This window comes from Panthera uncia, chromosome F2, assembly GCF_023721935.1.
Source record: "Panthera uncia isolate 11264 chromosome F2, Puncia_PCG_1.0, whole genome shotgun sequence".
In the NCBI taxonomy this organism is placed as follows: domain Eukaryota; kingdom Metazoa; phylum Chordata; class Mammalia; order Carnivora; family Felidae; genus Panthera; species Panthera uncia.
Window position 1 is genome coordinate 53,470,793 of NC_064812.1, and position 21,819 is coordinate 53,492,611.

Consider the following 21,819-nt stretch of genomic DNA (forward strand, 5'->3'; position numbering starts at 1 on the left):
CAGAATGCTAGAAATTTGAAAAGCAAGAGAGCACTTGAAAGTACCTATTTAAAATGTAAAAGAAGAAACCTCTCTACTGGTATTTTTTTGTATTTACTTGCTTAATTCAATTTTATGAAGATGGCCAAATGGATGTGCCCACAAATGAACAAGTAGAAGCTTAAGAGTTAGAGTAGCAAATTGTGGGTGCCTGGGTGGCTCAGTTAAGCGTCTGACTCTTGATTTGAGGTCAGGTCATGATCCCAGGGTCGTGGGATCGAGCCCCAAATTGGGCTCCAAGCTGAGCGTGGAGCTTGCTTGAGATTCATTCTCTCTCTCTCTCTCTCTCCGTCTCTCCCTCTGTCCCTCTGCCCCTCTATCCTGCTTGTGCACACTCTCTCACTCTCTAAAATTAAAAAAAAAAAATTAAAGAGCTGTGGTAGCAAATTGTAATAGCTAAGTGTAGTGGCCGTGAAAACATCCAGCACATTAAAGTCCAAAGCTGGTAAAAACCCCTACTTTGTTTCTTAACATTGTTTCTTACTCTTTCAAGGGACCTCAAGGCCTCCGTAGAATGAATGCCCATTGAATCAGTCCCACAGAATAAACGTTCGTTGTCTGTCTTACAGAAAGCCCAGGGGAGAAGGCAAGAAGTGCCGGAAGGTTTACGGCATGGAGAACCGAGACATGTGGTGCACAGCCTGCCGCTGGAAGAAAGCCTGCCAGAGGTTCACTGACTGAGGAGAGAGGCTCACCAAGCGGGCGGCCCAGGGCCCTGCTGCCCTCGCCTTCCACTGCGGGTTTGGGAAAGCACTTTTGCTTCTGAACAAAATACACTTGAAGCCCAGGAAAAGCACTTCCAGGAAACTTGGTGGAATTACAGCAAAAAAATAAGGTCACCACCCTCCACTGCTCCCGCTCAGAATCCAGCCTGGAGCGGCTGTAACTATTTTTTTTTCCTTGAAAAGAAAAGTCAGCTTTTTTTTGCTGTATGCCTAGGTCTGCAAACTGTGGACTTCCGTAGCAATGGAACCAACAAAGCCCCTTTTACCTAGAAAGGAGGCATATTTTGATAAGCTTTCTGAATAATGCCATTTCTGAGATTTTTTGACATAGTAAAAAAAAAAAAAAGCGACGCATTATTCAGTAGCATTTGTACAGAGAACAACACTTGCTTTCATCATGAATACTATTTTCCCTGTTTTCCATTTGACTTCCTGGAGCAGTGCACATCATGATGTGTTGCCGGAAAGTGCAGCACTCTGGGTATCTCTTCTATGTCTTGTTTGTTTGTTGTGTTTGGAAGAATGGCCCCAGACCGAACCGTGGCTTGGAGGGTCCCAGATGGCATAAACCTGAAAGGAGATCACCAGCAGACCTCAGACCCTGAAGCTGAGTTCAGGACATCCCGCTGTAACGTTGGGAATATCTAGGAGTCTTCCTCAGATTTCTAAGAAGCCCTTCCTCCGAGAGGTGGCTCGGCTCATTCTCTACCTGTCACAGCTCTATCAACGACTGGCACAGGTAGCCACCTGGGTAAGCCTCGATGCTTCTTTCAGGGATGCAACACGAGCCGCAGCACAGATCCGTTTGTCACTGCTTGTGTGACAGTGCTGTTGCCAGGTTAGTGGGTTGTCGGGCCGTCCCTCAAAACCCCACCACTGGCTGGTTTCAGAACAGGTAGAGAATTCCGACTATCCCAGCAGGTTTGCTGTAGACAGCGGAGTACAGCCTAACACATCCCCCTCTGTTCAGAAAGACATGTGAAGTCAGCAAACCGACATCCATTCTGAGTGCACTTTCACAGGTTTTATGCTTTAGCATGTCTGGGAGATGGGTTGATGGACAATACAAACGTGATCTGAGTACATGGAAGGTCCAAAACTTTGTTTTTCTTATTCAAATACCGGCACTGTTTGCTTAGAATTTGCTCAGAGGGGAACGTACAGAACACCAAAAGGAAAATGCATGTGGGTATAGGAATCTCTCAATTTAGTAGGACCAGGGCTTGCACTGTGTTGCATTTAGCAGGTTTCCTAGCCTAGTATGTTTGTTTGTTTTGGTGGTAGTGGTGTGGGGGAGGGAGTAGTTGTCACGTTCTATATGTACGCTCATTGTCTGTCTGTCCTACTCTCGATTGCCCTGCTAAAGAGTTACTTCTCCTATACCTATGCAAAGGATTAAGAGCACCTTATAGGATGCACTGTGTCAGGATGGGGAGCCGACGATCAGCCATAGGAATGTTCAGTGAAATTGCACAGAGGAGAGGTTAATATATGTTTAGAAATTGTACATACACGTTTGTTTTAGAGTTGAAAGAAGTCAGTTAGGAATAGCAGAAATCCTTTTCCTTTTAGAAGCAAGGGAAATAGAAGGAGGTTTCACAGTGTAATAGCCACAACTTATACATTCATAGATTTTGGCAATTTTATTTTGTAAGCTTTCATGTGACTTTTTAAATATTATTCCTCAAAAGAGATCCTGTTTTCCTCCTTCATTTATTTTTCTCTTAAAAACATGTATTTCAAGAGAGCAGGAAAGGAGCTTCCTTTACCTTCGTGGGTAATTGAAAATCATGTTTAATTTCATGATTTCCAATCAATAGTAGCCACAGCACCAGCTATAATGTGTGTTTTAGTATTTATGAAGTCAGCCAGGAAAGGGCATATTTTTTTAAGGGCAGAAGTGTATTCGTATCCTCAACCCCAGCATGTCTTTTCTCCTCCCTGGAGTCCTCTTGCTTCCCTACAGGCACCCTCTGCTGTGACATGATGCTCCCTCTGGCCTGGTCCGGGAGGCTTGAGCTGTGGGTGGATTGCCCCGTGGCCACAATGAGTCCAGAGCCAGTGAGCCACTCGAGCAGGTTCTCCATGTACTGAAATGATGGCTGGGATGCAATCCTAGAGCAGAGGTTTTTCTCTTCGGCAAATCTCCCTGGCTCTTGATCCTTGGATTAATTAAGTCCCTCATCAAAAACAATTACAGTGATGAGGGGCTAAATCTATCCTCCCCACCTCCCAGAACTTTGGGACACAGGGAAGGAGAGGTCTTTGTCCTGGAGGGAGGTTTTGTGGCTGCGCCCTAGAGATGCAGCACATGATTCGTTCTGAGCTCTGGCCTGGAGGAGCCACGCTCAGTCCTTACCTGGGATTTTGCCAATGCACAGGTATAAGCAGAAGCATACAGCTGAATGCATCTTCCCTGGGATTTCTTGTCCTTTCTAAAGGCTTCTCTACACATACTCTTCTGCATCCCCAGTCACGTGGGGACTCCTTTCTGCCTACTGGCCCCGGTCTCTGGGTACTTTCTTCTCTGGCACAGGTGTGCACAGACCGTCGGTCCCTTCCTGCACACACAGACATCCGTTTTTTGTACCAAGGCACGTAATAACTAGAGAACCATCAAAATTACCTGGCTGGCCTTGGGAAAAAAGTGACTAACTTCTTTGCAAGCCACCCAGAAAGCTATGAATTGCAATATACAGCACTGATTGTAAAAGCCAAAATTACAGGAAAAAAAAAGACATACAGCCATTTTGTTATATTTTGGAACTAAATTAAGTGCCAAATTAAGCCCGACATTCGTTTTATGCCATCCCTGTGGTACCACGTTCTTTTATGTCTTCATTTGGCAGGGGGAGGCAGGGGGTGGGTGCAAAGGGCAGTCCCATAGCATGCTGGCTGGTTAACCAGAGCTCCGTCCATCCCACGGATCTCAGAGACTTGTCTGTTCAAAAGGAATGGCCATACTATGGATTCTGGACCCAAAGTATTTCTAAATAAGGCGTGCTCTAGCCTTTTGACCTTTCTCTCCCTTGATACTTCTTCCTTCAGAAAATAGTTCTCATCTCTAAGAAGGCATTTCATAATAACGGACAGGCATTCTTCAGGTAGCTGCAAAGAGAGTTCATCATCCAGCAGTAGTTTTAAGCCTTAGTCCTTCCCAGAGGACGTGCACCCAATTTATGGGCAGCAGTGTGACAAGCTGGAGAAGACACCCAGGTAGCAAGTGGGTGGATTGGAGGCCAGAGAGGAGACACAAGAGGTCCATGGACATCTGGCTCCCACTCACCTTGTTAATGCTGATCGGCCAGTGGTGACTGTCCCTGGACACCTCGGAGGGAGCTGTCATGTCGTCCCTCCAGGAGCAACTGCCACTCCCGTGCACATCTCTAGTGGGCACGGACCTCCCTCCACCTTACTTGCCGGAAAGTTTCCTCTCCTGGTTGGTGAAAGCCAGGGTCAGGAAGAAGGCAGTGGGTTTCTGAACGGGTGCGGTCTCCGCGGTGAAGTGCCTGTCAGCAGCTCTGTGCACCGGGGTGCCCTTTATTAGGTGATTCCCTGTCCAGTCACAACTGTGTTGCAGACGAACACTTTCAGTAGAGAATGATGGGTGTTGCAGTTCCTGGGCTTTCCAAAATCTTCTTAAAGAAATAGTCACACGAATGGTGCAAAAGATTTCTGAGACCAAAATGCCTCGATCCCATTTCAAGATTGTCTGCGTTTAAGTTGGCTGCCTGCGGTGTCACACCAAGCCACGCTTTTGAAAGCCGCCCTGGGTTCCGTAGTAGCCAGCACGGCTGATCTGAGTCCTCCTTCATCCGGCTTCACCAGAAAACAAAAGAGCAGCATTCACTTGCGAATGTTTAGAGGCAGGTGGCAAGAACTGTACATATAGGAGAGGATACCTTGAGAATAGTAGCAAAATACTGTAAATAATATTCATTTCCTCAGGGAAAATTAAAGGGTATGTGAAAGATAGATCTGGAGGATCCTTAGAAAGACTTTTATTATCTCTAGAGTCTTTCCCAGTCAGAACAGTTTGGGTGGTATTTTTGTTTTTAACGAACATGATAATTATTTCAAGACAAATTTACATGAAGTGGACGATGTCAACTTTTTGAGGAGCAGTGCTCTATGGAAACGAGCGGTTTCTTTGTAGCTGACCTGCAGTCTAAGGCTGACATTTGAACCACAGGCACAGTCCCTGGTGGGTATTCACAGACTGGTGTAAGGCTTTTTCTGAATGTAATTGTGAGTCTGAAGCCTCAGTGTTCCTTTTCATAATCACCCGGTTGATGACTGTACACAGAATTCTGTAGGCGAAGGTGTTAAAGACGTGCACTTTGCATTAATAGCATGTTAAGGAGCAAACTTCCATGGACTTTTGTGGACAAGGTGCTGCTTTTTCTCATGACCCTGTAGAATTTCTATTGCCCACATCAACTGTAGCATTGACCTGTATGAAGACAGGGAAGGATTTGTGCATACAAATGAATGGAAACAGAGCCGAATTCATGAATATGGATGAGGCTGTGGATCATTTTGGAGAAGACGCTGGGTACATGGGTCAACTGGAAATTTCATTTCTCTAAGAAAATAACCCTACCAGCGGCACATACGCTCTCCCTGTTCCTCATACCTGTGGGGATTCCTCTCTACTGGAACTGTTCCGTTGTGTCTTTTTGCATTGTAACTTGTCCAAGCAGAAGTTGGTAAATAAAATGAGATTAGCACTTTTAGGTACCAATTGTATCACTATGTAATACACACCAAGAGAGCAAGGAAGTATAAACTGCATTTAAGACCAACCGGTTTGCTTATTGTGAGTGACTCTGAAAAAGCCCATACCCAATGATATACATGCTTTAAAAGGTGTACCTATCGTAGGACCAGAAATCAAAGTGGGAATCTTACTTCTGGTCCTATTTTGTAAATAGTTGCTTTTTTTTTTTTTTGAAGACAATCTCATGTTTTATAACTTCTCATGTGGGTCGGAGAATCACAATGGTAATGTGTTATATCAAAATGTAACCTTAAATACAATAGTAATTATAACTTAATTTTCCAAATAAGACAAGAAATATACTGCTTTAGGCTTCTACAATTCGGAGAGACATGACACTTTTATAATCAGCATTGGTACTTCTCAAGTAAACAGAACTGGAAATATTTTACAGATGCAGTGTTTTGTAATCACAAAGAACATGAACATTTTGTGGGAAATGACCTTGGTTTTATACATTGTAGCTTATTTTTTAAAATACAGTACTTACCAGACAGGAAGTCTTAATATTATAAGCAATTCCTGCTCTCCAAACAAAGGGCTATGCCTCTTTTAAGCAAGTGTTTTTGATGCATATCTTTTCAATTAACCCTCTGCAGCAAGGGTAGAAATGCAGATCAGATGGAAAGATTATTACAAGAGAATCAAGATAGCAACAGCTACTCCTTTTATCATTGCCAGTGTGTTTTCAAAGGATTATGGGAAAAGACACTTTAAGAATCAACCATATGTATCTTAAATGGGAAAATATTAATAGATATGCTTGTAAGCAATGGGAGAAACATTCTTTAAATTCTTTAGTGTAAAATGAGATTCTGTCACAAAGACCAGCTTACCACAAACCTGCATTTAACTAGCAACTATCATTTGCTGGTAATTCCTGAAATCATGGTATTGTAAGCCCAAAGATAGAATTTTTAGGTGATCAGTGGTGTTTGAGATAATTTTTTCCTCAGCACTAACTAAATAACTTTAATTTTCTTATCAAAGCAAGTGCTTGATTTTTCACAAGAGGAACAGACATGCCAGGTTGCGATCAGAAAGTCACTGTATTCCCAAGGGAGAGAGCCATGGAGAGTCTATTAACTGCACAAATAGTTTTGAGCTTTGCCAAAACCATTTCATAATGCTGTACAGTTTCTTCTAGCCCACTCACTGTTAAAAAATAAATAAATAAAGCATCTTCTCTTTCTAAGATGTCAGTAACTCAAAAACTAATTAGCAGTATGCAGATAACATCAAAAGACAAGCTGGCATAGAATGACCGTATATCCATTGGGCAACTCCTGTGGAGTGGTCAGAGGGTCACTCAGACCTTGCTTTCAAATAGCTTTTAGAATGTGCACCCATGAGGACTAGAAATGCACGGAGATATGGAAAACCACGCACAGCCTCGGCTCCTGGTCTCTGAGATGAGGCAGTCTGCAAATCTCTATCTTTATAGTCCCTTGAATATCTCCATTGTTAGCATTAAATCCCCAAGAAGTGTTCACTGCTCTATGGTTTTGAAGCAAATGAGTCTTGCTTCATTTTTCAATAGAGGCTTCCTAATGGTTTATAGCAGAAGCCTTAGAAAAGCCAGGCAGTATCTGTAAATGAACGATTCAGATCAGGCAAAACAGGGACACCACAGAATGGTAGAGATCATTGTGAGCCAGACCACCCATGCACCCACTGCATGGGGCACCCAGCTCCAGACAATCAGAACCATGCAGAAATCAGGCCCAGGGCTGCTAGATCTTCTGACTCGGAAATACGGTGTTACGTGACATTTAAGTGTTGACAGCTAACTCAAATTCTTGGCCAACACTGTACAGACCAAAGAGAACCCACACGGGGCAGATGGCAGCCTTCGGCCACCGGTTTCATCTCGCGTTCCATGGGAGATGTTGAGGAAGGCACATCTCACATTCCACGGCCATTGGGTCAACTTCCTCCCTCAGCCCCACAAACTCACTTGTGGGCACAATCTGGGCAACTAAAATCAAAGAAATCATTCTCATGGAAGACTTGAATATAAAAATACAGTATCCTTAAACTAGCCTTGCCTCTGATCAAAATACGCTGAAGTACTATCCAGCTCCCCCCCAGGCCAGGCCTCAAAGCATTGATTGAATAACTGTCATCCCAACTTCAGTTTTCACTACCATGACCACTGTGATGAGGGGCTGGCAAAGAGCAGCCTTATGCCTTCAAGAAGGCAGCCAGGAGCCCCTGCAGCTGAAGACAGCCCACTTTGCCTCCTCGTGCCAAAGCCCTGTGCCAGCCCCTCCACACTCCCTCCCGCTCCATCCTGCCTCGTGAGTCTTCATTCCAGGGTGAAATTTCCATTATTTCATCTCCCATATAGCAACATCCTGGCTTCAGACCTGGTAGGTACTTTAGAATGTCCACTAACCCCAAAGTGGAGTTTTTCCACATAGAGAACCCTAGTATCTTTGTCTGAGGGCAAAGACGAAATGGGAATAAATGTGTCATGGAAAAAATTAGAAGCTGCTGCTTTTGCTTGGGAGGACTAAGTGACTTCCGGCTGTGTCTTACACCAGAGTCCTGATGGTGTTGGCATCGTCGCTAACCCTTTCACACATATAATAAAGTAGGGGTCTTTCAGAGACACTATTTCATTTGACCTTCCTAAGCATCCAGGGCACAACAGGGATACTTAGGATCACCTCCAAGGCCAACCCACAATAGTCTTAAATCTGTGAGTCAGCCTTATCACTGCCCAAAAGGAGGAGGGGAAGCGCTTGGAAAGCACTGGCTCAGACCTTAGTCTTGCAGACACTAACCCTGAAAAGATCCAGGGACCCACCACGTTCCCATCCTTTCAGTCCATCTTTCCGCATGGAAACAAAGAGCATACTCATTCACACGGTCACATGCAAACTCAATCCTCCCTACTGTATCCCTTTAGGGTGCTGCTGTGCCCCCACTCCCTAAGTTCCCACCATCTAAGTGGTTAATTACAGGAGTTTCTTAGCTAACGTGATGTTCTGAGTAAACGTTTTGACTCCTTGGGAAAAAAAAATTATTTTGCTAACATGCAACGCTTATTATCCATCTAAAGGCAAATTGATGCCAGAAAATTTTAAAGCAGCTCAAAATTACAACTTTTCATGATCCAATCAACAGGTACTGTCAACTCAAAGTTGGAAATACCTGGTAATATGGTTAAGTCACGTTAAAATACGAATGCAATTTAAACAACACCGTCAACGCCTGAGATTTCTGTCACCATGAGGGACTAAAATGCTGTCCAGAGATGAACAGGCTGCTTCAGGCCTTCGCCCTGTCGTTGGCCAGGCTTCACATCATGAGGTTAGGGTACTCACGGGAAGTTTAGTCATGGAGCTAGAAGGGGCCTAAACCATTATGGCCTGCCACCTACTTCAGTAACAGGCTTTTTGATAAATGAGACTTGTATTATTTGTCTGGAAATACAGTGCTGGGGGAGGACTCTCCTCCTCTGCAGGAAAAGAAGTCCGTTTTGCAATGGTTAGCACCAATGCCAGGTCAGTGGCGGGGCTGAGTGAACAAGAAGAAAGCTGAGGCTCCCAAAGAAAATAACTACAGATTTTGAAAGAAGGTAGAGACTGTGAATTCGATGCTCAAATTAAGGTCCTCGTTTAAAAAAAAAAAAAGTTATTTCATAGTGGGCGCCATTCACATAATTTTTAACTGCCAGCTTCCAAAGAAAGAATCCCCTTTATTTATGTTATGAAAATGTTAAGAATTCAATGCTTGAGTCCGATTAACTATTACATTTACTTACTAGGGGCAGTTCCCTAAATTTTTAATTCAGAAGATTCACCACAGTAGAAAGTAGCAACTCCTGAAAAAGGCAAGAGAGCAGTCATTAAAGAACAAAATTTTCTTTAAAAAAATATATATATAATAATAATAATAAAAGTTGCTCATCTATTTTCTTCTGAATTCTCTCTACATCTCTGACTAAAGAGGAAAACCAGGACTCTCGAGAAGAAATTGAACTTAAAGAGAACAGTTCCTGTTCTGGTGATTAGTTTTGTTTCCCCATTCTTGGCAACCTCCTTGTGTCCACTGGTGTGACCTTACTGAGGCCACGCTGTTATTATGTATGTTCGCCTCCAGAAGTTCCAGATTAAGCACCTTTGCTTCTGTGCTGATTTCTCACTCTTCAGTTAAGGTCCAGGGGGATAAACATCACTACGACTCATATGGGAGGCTCCGTGAGGCGACCCTCTTCTTTTGGAGAAAAATTTCCATCTGTCTGAACAGTCTTGGGTGATCATTCAGACGGCAGGTCAGTCAGCACCCAACCTGCAACGCTCATCACAAAAGACTCGAACAGACTCGCCAAGAAAGAATGACAAGGCAGATACCTAATCATTTCACCTGGACTCAAAGCCTCCACGCAAGTCACCTGCCCACTGGGCCCGTCCACGGGGTGTGCCGGCTGCATGATCAGAACCAACATGGAAGGACAGAGGAAGAGAGCTTCACATTTAGTTTTTCTGGGCCCTGGCCTCCGCCCACAATTATACAGCATGAGAATGGACTTGTCCTCTGTTATGTGAAAGTGGCCCCTTCAAGGTATAATTGTTTTAACTTGGTGTTTACACAAGGAGAAAACTACTCCAGTTCTCATTGTTAAGCACTTGCCCCTCACCCTGGCGGAGCCCTCTTCCCATGCTTTGGGCACATGTGGCCAAGACAAAGGGGGAAATGGTAGAGCTTTTGGGGCCAGCAGTGCCAGAGCTGTGATTACCCCTCAGGGATCTACAAGTGTAGTGGAATTATAAACTGCCCCCCTCCAAAAACAGCATGCATCTCTTTGCAGATTACAAACCCTTGCTTTGCTTTTTTCGCCTTTTTATCCTATACTCTGCTAATTGGAAATCAATGACTGTGACTTGACCAAGCCCTGTGATGATAGCAAAGCCCCTTCTTCCAAAGTATCCCGACTGTTTGGGGAACCTCTGTGATCACTGGTAGAAAGCTTTAGAATAGATTTAGATTTTTAGGAAAGAGCTCAATACCCCCAAATGTTCCACGACTTCAATAACTGAAAATGCTCTGGGTGTAAAATAACCCAGGAATGTGGATTATTTATGTTTTAAAAAAATGTCATTAATCAATATTTTCCTACAACGCGACCTAGAATTCCTATTTTTGTAATTAACGGTTGGACGATGGTCAACCATTTAAGCATATGCTCTCTGGAATAACCAGATACTAGTGTAGTTTCCAAAGTGTTTCGTGTCTCAAAATCTATATACTTAGAGGAAGAACTCAGGATAAGAAAAAAATCGCTAGGTCCCAAAGGGTTCATGACTATCATCAAATGCAACTGCCAAGTGGCCTGCGGTCATCTTTTTCAAATGAGGGGCCTGGGGAGTAAGAGAACAACAGTTATCACAAACCCTCCGTTGCCCTTAGTCCACGATAAGGTTTTTAAAAAACTCTGCTTTTAAAAATTAAGCCATCTTTCAAATTGTTTTCTATACCAAATCTAAAATATTAAAATGAAATTATAAAATATTTCAAATGGGGTATTTACTGGAAATGCTGTCAGTAGAAAGCATTGCTTTTTAGTGCCTGCTAAACAGGTAAAGATGGACGAAAGAGAAAGAAGGAGTCCCTTCTGTGTGATGCCAGGGGTAAAATGACAGGCGTTAACTAGTAACTGGGCACTAATTCAAAGCAATGTGGCGATGCTATCCAATTTTTACAGATCTTTTGAAATACAATCTTACCACCATTTGGGGGTAAGTACTTGCTTACAAAAATCTTTAATATTAGTGAATGAATGTATGAAGCTACAAACTATGCATTTTCCAAGAGTAACGTGTATTTTATATCAAATCCAAGTAAATTTTTTTCATAGACTTATCACAACCACAAATTATGAAAATAAACTTGAATGCATAACATTGTGGGAATGTGGGACTCCCATCTATATTCTTCCAGCTGATATTTTTAAAGACAGTGCATTGAAACTTCAGGCTCTAAACAAATACAGCCATTAAGGTAAATAAATGGGAAATGGTTTATATGTTACTCCGTAAGCAGAAATGAGAAATGCTGGCTGTTACAAATGTGCCCAGTTTTTTAAAGGTGGATATTCTAGTAACACTGGATTAGCAGGCAAACAAAACTGCATAAGGTTAATGAGCATCGCATTGGATAAACATAGCATAGGTTGTGTCCGTTGTGTTTACTTCTCAATCTAATAACAAAAACTATTCTCCAAAGGGTTTGGGTTATACAGTTTCAAAGAACAAAATATTAAAATGCTGTCCAGCAAAGCAAATCATTGAGCTTTTTTCAAAATCACATGGAGATAATTACTTTACATGTCTGGAACGTCCATATAGAATATACACACGTTTCTTCAGCACTCTTGTTGATTTTGTATTCCTGTGAAACCTTTTCCAATAATTTATCCTTGCTCCTCAATCAGTAACTTCCTACGTTACTCAGCATGAAAACATATTCTTTCCTTCTTCTGACAAGGTTGAAATAAAGAACTCCAGTTCTCTTGCCGTTCTGGCTCTCTTCTACGTCCGTTGAGAAAGTTTCTCAACTGTTCGTAGAAATACGGAAAATATGGAAAAACGCACTTCTAAGCCTGGTACTTATGGTTATACTGGATATGTTTGCTACCTATTTAGAAGTTATTGGGGATGGGGACGTGTCTTTTTATATGATTTTTAGCCAAATTCAGATGTTCTGATACTCCACTTCTGAATACCTATCCGACTGTAAATACAGCCTGTGGAGGTTCAGGTTAATAAACCTTTCATGTGACTGTTCCTCAGCCATGCTCCTTGCCAGCTGTTGGCACACTGTACATAGATTTGTTGAATGTTTCAATGATGTTGTTTTTCTAAATGCTGTTCTCTAAAACAACTTTTTGAATGTTTTTTGCTTTCCATTGTTCGGGACTTTGTGTGTTGATTTAAAAAAAAAAAAAAGTTTCCTAAATATTTAACACCAGGAAAAAGATTTAAAATAAACTGGTGCTAATTGAAATAGAAGAAACATTTCAGATTTGAAGACTTACAATATAAGATGTTCACACCAGTTAAACTATCTAAACTGCACTTTCCCGCGGGGACAGCTGTCATCTACCTGCAATGGGCATCAGGAGGACCACTGAATGTTTACAGTCTCTGTGGCCCATTTAAGTGTAAAATACAAAAATGGCACTGTCCCCCCAGAGTTGAGGATTTGCCGCATTGGTCCTATGGAAGCATTGAAGTAGAAGTAAAGGCTTATAGTAAGAATCAATTTAGTAATAGTCTTCTGGTCTTTGGACTTTCATGTTCTGTGATGCTTAGCTGTAACAATGAATATGGTGTTGCCAATGTAGTCTGACATCATCGTTGACCTGTACTTACTGCGTGTATGGTTCTACCTTGGGTTGCACTGGCACATGCCACGCCAGAACACTGGACTTTCAGTAAGACCATTCTGACTTCTACAATGTCCACACACATGAATTTAAATGCACTTGTAACTGGTTAATTACCATGGAGTCTAACTTCCACTTAATAAAAGTTTTTGTGTACCTGCTTCTATTTGGGGGCTATTTATTTAAGCAAAAAATAACTAACTAAATACCCAAGAAAGGCTCACCGAGGGTTTGAGGTTTTACCACAGTTGTAAAAATAATTTAAAACCAAAGGGATGTCTTCCCCGTATCAACGTTCACCATCAAGGCTATCTTTAGGAACGTGGAAGGCACACCTTCCTTCTACAGTTCATCCCCTGTAACTACAATTCAAACCCATCCCCTTGGCCGTGACTGCCCAGATAAGTTAGCTGCTCACCCTGTGTTGCTAGTCGAAAGGCGATGTCTCTTCTAGCCCAAGCCAGCCTACCCCTACCCCAGAACAACGCTGGGTCCACTAAAACCTGATATATTCACCTACAAGAGCCAAGCATATATATGTGCGCAGCAAGTAGGAGGCTTTGGAGTTCAACAGACTTGAGCACAAATCCAAGTTTGGCCTCTTGCAAGGTAAATGACTGGACAAGTGATTTAACCCTTCTAAGTGGCATCCTTACCGTGGGACACGATAATGAAAAAGAAGAGAACTAATTAGCCTGGCTTGGACAGTATCTTTATCTACTCCTAGTCCACTCATCCCTAGCTGGGGTGGGCAGGATTATGACCCCTGTCCTACCACCTGGCCCAGAGAATTTTCCACAAATGGGGCTATTGTGAGAATGACCTAAAGTAACACGTCACAATGCATAGAGAAGTAGTCCACAAAAGGAAGCCAAAATACTCAAACACTGGAACCCTCAGAGATCCAGAATGAGTGCTTCCAAACACCAGAATTTTCTTTTCAGCTTCTTAAAAACATTATTTCTGAAATAAGAATGTCCTGCCTTATTAAATGCTTACACAGCACATCTAAATGTGTTCTTGGTTACTCCTGATCACCATTATTTCATCAATAGAATGTGCAGTGGAGACAGTTTTATAGTTCGGCCTATTCCAGAACTGAAGGGCTGTGCTGTTGGACACCCACTGCTTTCTTTCATGCCGCCCCCAGCCCCAGCTCAGTTCCCGGCCAGTGAACCTCTGTGATTTCCTTGTATTTGGCACAGGGGACACTGAGCCCCTCGCCTTTCCTGAGATGCTGTAGAACAGCAAGTAAGACCATCCTTCCCGAATTCCTACTGTGTGCTGGGCAATGTGCTAGATGCTTTCACGTGGTCATCTCACTGAGTTCCCACAACAGCTCTACGTGTGGGAACTGTCACCCTCATTTTCTCCAAAAGGAAGTATCTTCCAAAAAAGTTAAGCAACTGGCCCAAGACTACTCAGCCCAGATGGACACTGGCATCCCCTACATCTGACCCTGCCCACTGGATGTTCTGTGTTTTAGGGGCTACTAGCATATGAGTGTATTGTGACTTATCTAAAGCAGGTAAGTCCTAAGTTCCCTATTGCCTTTCCTCTGCTCTTGAACCAGGTGTGGGCTGCTCTTCACCTCATTACTGCTTCCCATCTCCTCCCTGTTGTCCACGTGTTTGCTGCTGTTCATTCTCATCTCTTCTGGCTCCAGTTCCTCCCCAGAATCCAAAGCCACTGCAGAACAGCTGGGCCCTGTATTCACATCCAACAGTCAGAGTTCTCCCATGCTTCCCCGCAACACGTCGGCCAGGTGCACGTCCACATGGACGCCAGCCCTCCTTCCACAGCCTTAGCATCCTCAGGCCTCCCGAAGATGGCTTCCACACAGTTAACCTTCAGTGCCTACGTTTATGCGATGAAAGAGGATGGACATAGCAACCTCTGTGAGTGGTGCTCAAACCATACATTGTTTTTTTTTTAATTTTTTTTAATGTTTATTTATTCTTGAGAGAGAGAGCGTGAGCAGGGGAGGGGCAGAGTGAGAGGGAGACACAGAATCCGAAGCAGGCTCCAGGCTCCGAGCTGTCAGCACAGAGCCCGACGTGGGGCTCGAACTCACCAACCATGAGATCATGACCTGAGCTGAAGTCGGACGCTTAACCGACTGAGCCACCCAGGCATTCTTGATTCTCTCAGGCTCTCCCTCCAAGGTTCCAGGAAGCTCTCCTCTGAGAGCCACTTGCAGAGGCTGTAGCCTCAGGGGCAGGAAGCAGGAGAAAATACTGAGAATCTGGACTATAGGTTTGTCTTGCAAGGTTATATGTAGATCCTCTATTTGCAAACAAGTTTTTACCAAGCGCTTCTTATCTAAAGGGATGCTAAACAGCAAAAGCTTATGAAGTAATGAATTATCTTAATGAAAAAATGAAAGCTACCTTTCCCTCAAAAAATATCCTCCACGACCTTCCATTTCTTGAGCTTGCAGACTATGTCCTACTTGTGTACAATACGCTACCAGGCATATACTACGTGAGCAACAAATTTGTTAACGAATGAATGAACAAACTGATCAGAGCATTTCTTCAGGCTTTGGATATGCTCTCTGCTTTCAATCTACCGTTGTCCAAACAAAGCAAAGGAGGACGAAGTAAGTGAACATTTTGAAGACTGCCATAAACATTTATTTGGCCTAAGCAGCATTTTTTTTTTAAGTTTCTTTAGAATATGTACATTCTCAGAGTGCCTGGTGGTTCAGTCAGTTAAGCGTCTGACTTCGGCTCAAGTCAGGATCTCACCGTTCATGGGTTGAAGCCCCGCATCGGGCTCTGTGCTGACAGCTCAGAGCCTGGAGCCTGCTTCAGATTCTGCATCTCCCTCTCTCTCTGCCCCTCGCCCACTCATGCTCTGTCTCTCTCTCTCAAAAATAAACATTTAAAAAAACTTATAGAATATGTACATTCTCAAAATTGCCAACGCCTAATGACTATACTGATTACCTAATAATTACCCAATACAAGACAAAGTGGATACTAACATCCACCGTTTTTATTGTACAAATTCCTTGCACACAGCCAAGAATCCAATAAGCATCTAAATAAAAACAAAACCAAAAGAATGCCTCTAAATGAAATAAATTGCAAAACAGGTCTGTGCTATTAAAAGCATGCAGAGTAAATGGAATGAGACCACTAGGATTTGAGTCAGTAACAGGAGAGAGGATGTAGACTGGCACCAAGACATAACAGACACTATTTTATGATGGGGAGCTGGGTATTATAGTGACTGTTTATTTGTTTGTATCTAAGCAATATATGTACATAGTAAAAAAAATTATGGCAATAAAAAGTTTACATGGAAAGCAGACCCCTGTTGCTCTGCCCCTTTCTACCCCTTCGGCATATACCGAGAAGTCGCTATTTCTAACTCACTTTATTGTTTCTTCTGATAATATTCGACTCCATTTTTTCTAAATGATATGCAAGTATTGCCTGACAAACAGGAAGACCAGCACAGGCAGAGGTGTCCACTGTATCAAGACCAAGAGGACATGCCCAGCACGAGACTGCAGACAGATGCACAGGGGTGGACAAAGTGCCCAGCACAGGCAAGTCTCTCAATTCCAAGGGGGCCCTTGCACACAGTCTAGATCTAACGATCTGAGCAAGACATGCATGTGGCTGGCCCCCCAGCGCCTGCATGGCTCAGTCGGTTAAGTGTCTGACTTCGGCTCAGGTCATGATCTCGCACTTTGTGGGTTCAAGCCCCGCGTCGGGCTCTGTGCCAGCAGCTCAGAGCCTGGAGCCTGCCTCGGATTCTGTGTCTCCCTCTCTCTCTGCCCCTCCCCCCCTCAAAAATAAATACACATTAAAAAAAATTGTTTTTAAGCACTGGTGCACCAGCTGCTCCAGGAGTCTCCCATGAGTTGGCTACCAGTCAGTTTCCCCCCAAAGCATGGTAAGCCCTGGGCAACCTGAAAACAGTCAAGCATCCTCTCCTCTAAATTAAATCTATAAACTAGCCTCCACTCCAGACCAGACCCTTCAGCTGGCTAGTGGGTCTTCCACCATCTCTTTTAATAGTATTTTCCCCAGCATGCCTGGTTTTCGGTACAACCCTTGTTTAGCTGACTTCATCATAGTAGTGCCTGAGTCATCGCAGGAAAACATCTCAAGTCAGATTTTGAAAAATGCCTCAATGCAAAAGTTCCTCCTTATTCACCTTGAGGCTACACCACACAGGCTGGGAACGAGTACAAGGTTGGTAGCAAGTAATAACCCCACTCAAACTAGATTAAGCAAACACAAGTGGGGAATTTATAGAAAGGACACAGGGTGTCTTGTAGGATCTAAGGATAATGGGCAAGGTCTTGTGGAGGCCTAAAAGCAAGGGTGAGAAAGCCACTGGGAAACACAAAAACCATCCTTCCTTTCCAGTCCCATCCCCTCACTGCAGTGGTGAACAATCCAGAGGCTTACACTGAACTCATGGTACACGTGGTCAAGAGTGGTCTAGAATCCTGGAGCACCAATTCCAAACTCAGAAATCACTGGCCCAGCTTGGTTGAGATATTTTCCCCTGTTCTGATCAACAGGGCATGGAAGGAAGGGTGGGCTTAGGGATCAATGTCAGAGGCTCCCAATAAAAAGGTGTGTACTTGGGAAGGAAATGATGGGTGCAGGAAATAAGTAGCATTCCTACTACAGTATACAAAAGCCAGTTTTTCTAGCTATTAAATACAATTGTAGAATTCACAGCCAAGGGAGCATTAAAGATCATCCTACTTAACTCTTGTACTTCATAGATGAGATTCATGACCCAAGAATGTCATTTTGCATTTATTATTGTTGTTTGATGCTAGTTTGTTTTCATAAGATTTTCTTGTTTGCTTGTCTTCTGAAAAACAAAATTGTCTTTTCTCTTAAACATAACCATGCAGCACATACAGGGTAGGGCCACTGGAGCATTCATATTCTAGCTGAATTCAAATCCTAGCTCCATCATATACATGCTATGTGACCTTGGGGAGGTTAATTAACCTCTCTGTGCCCCAATTTCCTGCTTCATAAAATGTGAATAATAATGTGACCTACCTCCTGTGAGTACTGTGCATTCTAACTGAGTTAATATGTGTAAAGTGTGCAGTACGGTGCCTGACACATACTGAGAGCCATAAAAGTATTACGTGAGTCATCATGTAAATACTTGTATCATGTGAATACATGTAAATAGCTTGAGACAAATGCATTAGCCAACAAAATCATATCAAACCATCAGAGTAGGAGCCATTAAGTTGCAAGAAAGCTAAAAGTAGGTATTTATTTCTAACAAAAACTATTTTCTAATTTTTCCAACTTAGAACTCTTCTGCACTATAGAAGAAAAAAAGTAAAAAGAAAATAAGATAACTGATAATTACAACACTCAAAAAAAAAAAAAAGCATGGGTAGATTGATGCATTTTTTCAAACTATTTCCGTGCATATTTATGTGCATAGTTGTGATCACACTGTATATATAATTCAGCATGTTGCTTTTAGCCACTTCACATTATAACATATGCATTTTTCCTATATCATTAAATATTTTCAAATGCCTCCACTTTAATGGCTCTGTAATAGTACAACATGTAGATATACACTGATTTCCTGAAATATTCCCCTACTTGGAAAACACAGGTTGTTTCCAATGTTTTTTTAAGATTTATTTTTAAGTAGGGGCGCCTGGGTGGCTCAGTCGGTTAAGCAGCTGACTTCAGCTCAGGTCATGATCTCACAGTTTGTGGGTTCAAGCCCCGCATCAGACTCTGTGCTGATAGCTCAGAGCCTGGAGCCTGCTTCAGATTCTGTGTCTCCCCCTCTCTCTGCCCCTCCCCTGCTCATGCTCTTTCTCTCTCTCTCTCTCAAAAATAAATAAACATTAAAAAAATTTTTTTAAAGATTTATTTTTAAGTTATCTCTACATCCAACATGGGGCTCGAACTCACAATTCCAAGATCAAGAGTTACATGCTCTACCAACTGAGCCAGCCAGGTGCCTCTTGTTGCTTCCAATTTTAAACTCTCATACTTTTTATACAGATTACCAAATTACTATCTTAATTATTTGCTTCAATTTAGTCTCCCAACAGCAAAATGAATGAGTGTATTCCTGCATACTTACCTGAAATGAGTATTATCATTTTTTAAATCTTTCCTAAATGGGTAGGTACTAAAAGTCATGTCATTCTTGTTTTAACGTGTATTTATTCCGTACTAGCTAATGATATTAAATATTTTTCCATGTCAGCCATTTAAAATTCCTATTCACAATATGCCAATTCATGTCCTTTGCCTATTTATATCTGTTGAGATCTTAACCTTTCCATACATATTAGTAGGACTTCTTTATATTGTTAGGATGTAAACTTCTGTTTTGTTATAATAGTTTTCCCAATTTATGTGCATTTTCAATTCAGTCAGACATTTTTGCAGACAAATTTTTAAATCATTATATCATGAAATCTGTCGATGTTTTTCCTTAAAATTTCACATCTTTCTTGTAGCTTAGATAGGTCCCTTTATTCAGCTATTAGAAAATCCTCTTTTACATTTTTTTCCTTTTATTTTAATACTATTGTAGGGAAGGGGTGGGTTTTTTTTTCTATCTAAAATATTTTGTGGGACACCTGGGTGGCTCAGTCAGTTAAGCATCCAAATCTTGATTTCAGCTCAGGTCATGATCTCACAGTTCATGAGTTGGAGCCCCACGTCGGGCTCTGCACTGGCGGTGTGGAGCCTGCTTGGGATTCTCTCTCCCGTCTCTCTCTCTGCCCCCATCCCACCTGCTCTGTCTTTCAAAATAAATAAATAAACTTAACATTTTTTTAATAAAAACAATATTCTGTTATAGGCAAAGATCAAAATGTATTTTTTTCTTTCCCAACAGCTGACCAATTGTCCCAGTCTCATTTATGATTAACCCAGCCATTCTCCAGATTTGTATTACCATTAGTTACTGAATTGTTATATTAGGATCTGCTAAGGCTCTTTTGTTCCTGATTAAACTCAGTCAACCCAAGTTATCTCCTGCCTCCTTTTGCTTTGAGCATTTGCACAAGATCAGGCATGGACGTAGTGAGGCAGACAGAATCTGGTCCAGGGAAGTCATCCGGTGTTGACTGCTGAGAACTTCATTCCATCTGGTTGTTGAACTTCTGTCTCTACCATCCCATCATTCACCCTTGATGTCCATGATCCCACGTGGCCTCTAGCTGGTATAGACCATCCACATCTACTGATAATGCCCCATGTTACTCCCTCCAGGACCCTTCCAGGCTCCTGGCCTTGTCTCAACACTTCTGCCTCTCTTCTGGGATCCTGGGAGACTTGAAAGTCTGTCTCAAGTCATCCCAGACCTTGACATGCCACCTTACCTCCCTTATGTGGCCTCTCTAGTGCCACGATGGCCTCTCACTACAGTAAGCTCTGGAAAGCAGGGCACAGACCCACTCGACTTTGAAGTCTCCCTAAATGTATTTGGCATTGCTCACACCTGCCACTCCCACAGTAACTTTGGGGAGACTACACCAGAGGTTTGCCCTGTGGCTCTCCTTTCTGCCTCTCCAAACTCTTCTTCCTCCTCCCCTCCACCAGTTAGTCTCTACCTTACAGTATCCTGTGCCCCTCCCAGCCCAATGTCATCTTTAACCCTACCTTCTCTTTCACTCCTTGTGACAAGTCCATTACCAAGCCTATTGGATTTCACCTACTAAACATCTCATAAATATACTCAGTTCTGTGTTTCCCCTCCCACCCAGGTGGAAGAACCCATCTTTCACTGCCTGTACTTCTCGATGGCACCTATCAGGTCTCCCTCAGGTACTTTTGCATGCTTTCAATGCATTTTCCTCACAGAAGCCACTGAGCTCTTTAAAACGCAAATCTGATCACACAACTCTTACTTTGTACACTTTGGCAAGGCCATCAAATGTGAGTCCCTGCCCATGTTGGCCATGTCCAATGGAACCTTCTCTCTACTTGCTAGCCTCAGTCCTTACAGACTCATCCTCCCCCCATTCCAGCGCCTTCACCCATGTTCCTTCCTCTGCCTGGGAAGCTCCCCTGAAGTTTTACTGTCTTTTTCCCTGCCCTCACCTCCACCCCCACCCTTCATCTGGCTTACTCATCACGTCCTTGGAGAGGAAGTCTTCCTCCTCATCAGAGCTTAAGTCTCTCATAGTCACTGCCCAAGAGCTCTGTGAAGACAGGGACTATACTGATCTTACTTGCTACTTCTCTGGTATGTAGTATACAATGGGGAATTAATGGATGAAGAAATGAAAGAATGAATGAATGAATATAAAGCAAGGATGCAGAAGATCCAAATAGAAACATTTGTCTCTGTTTTTTTAATTTAAAAAAATTTTGTTTAATGTTTATTTATTTTTGAGAGAGAGAGAGAGAGAGAGAGAGAGAGACAGAGTGTGAGTAGGGAAGGGGCAGAGAGAGGGAGACACAGAATCCGAAGCAGGCTCCAGGCTCTGAGCTGTCAGCACAGAGTCCGACACGGGGCTTGAACTCACAAACTGCAACATTATGACCTGAGCCAAAGTCAGATGCTTAACAGACTGAGCCACCCAGCCGCCCCTCTATTTTTTTTAATGTCTATTTATTTATTTTCAGAGCATGAGAGAGCACAAGATGGGCAGAGAGAGAGGGAGAGAGAATCACAAGCAGGCTCCACACTGTCAGCGCAGAAACTGACACACTCAATTCCATGAACTGTGAAATCGTGACCTGAACCAAAATCAAGAGTCGGATGCTTAACTGACTGAGCCACCAGGCACCCCATCTCTCTCTATTCAGTATCAGTCATCATTTCTTAAATATTATTTTCCCAAGTCATGCACCCTAGTTTATGACACTTAGCTTGTGGTTGATCAGAATTTC

The 21,819-nt window shown here is 42.8% G+C and overlaps 1 protein-coding gene across 1 annotated transcript in view; it reads left to right on the plus strand.

The window, feature by feature from the left end:
- ZNF704 (zinc finger protein 704) overlaps positions 1-13,106 on the plus strand; it is a 241,199-nt gene extending 228,093 nt beyond the window's left edge. The window contains exon 11 of the mRNA XM_049632687.1: positions 609-13,106. Within this exon, the coding sequence (XP_049488644.1) occupies positions 609-720 (112 nt within the window). The 3' untranslated portion in view covers positions 721-13,106. The remainder of the gene's footprint in view (positions 1-608) is intronic.
- The last annotated feature ends 8,713 nt before the right edge of the window (positions 13,107-21,819 follow it).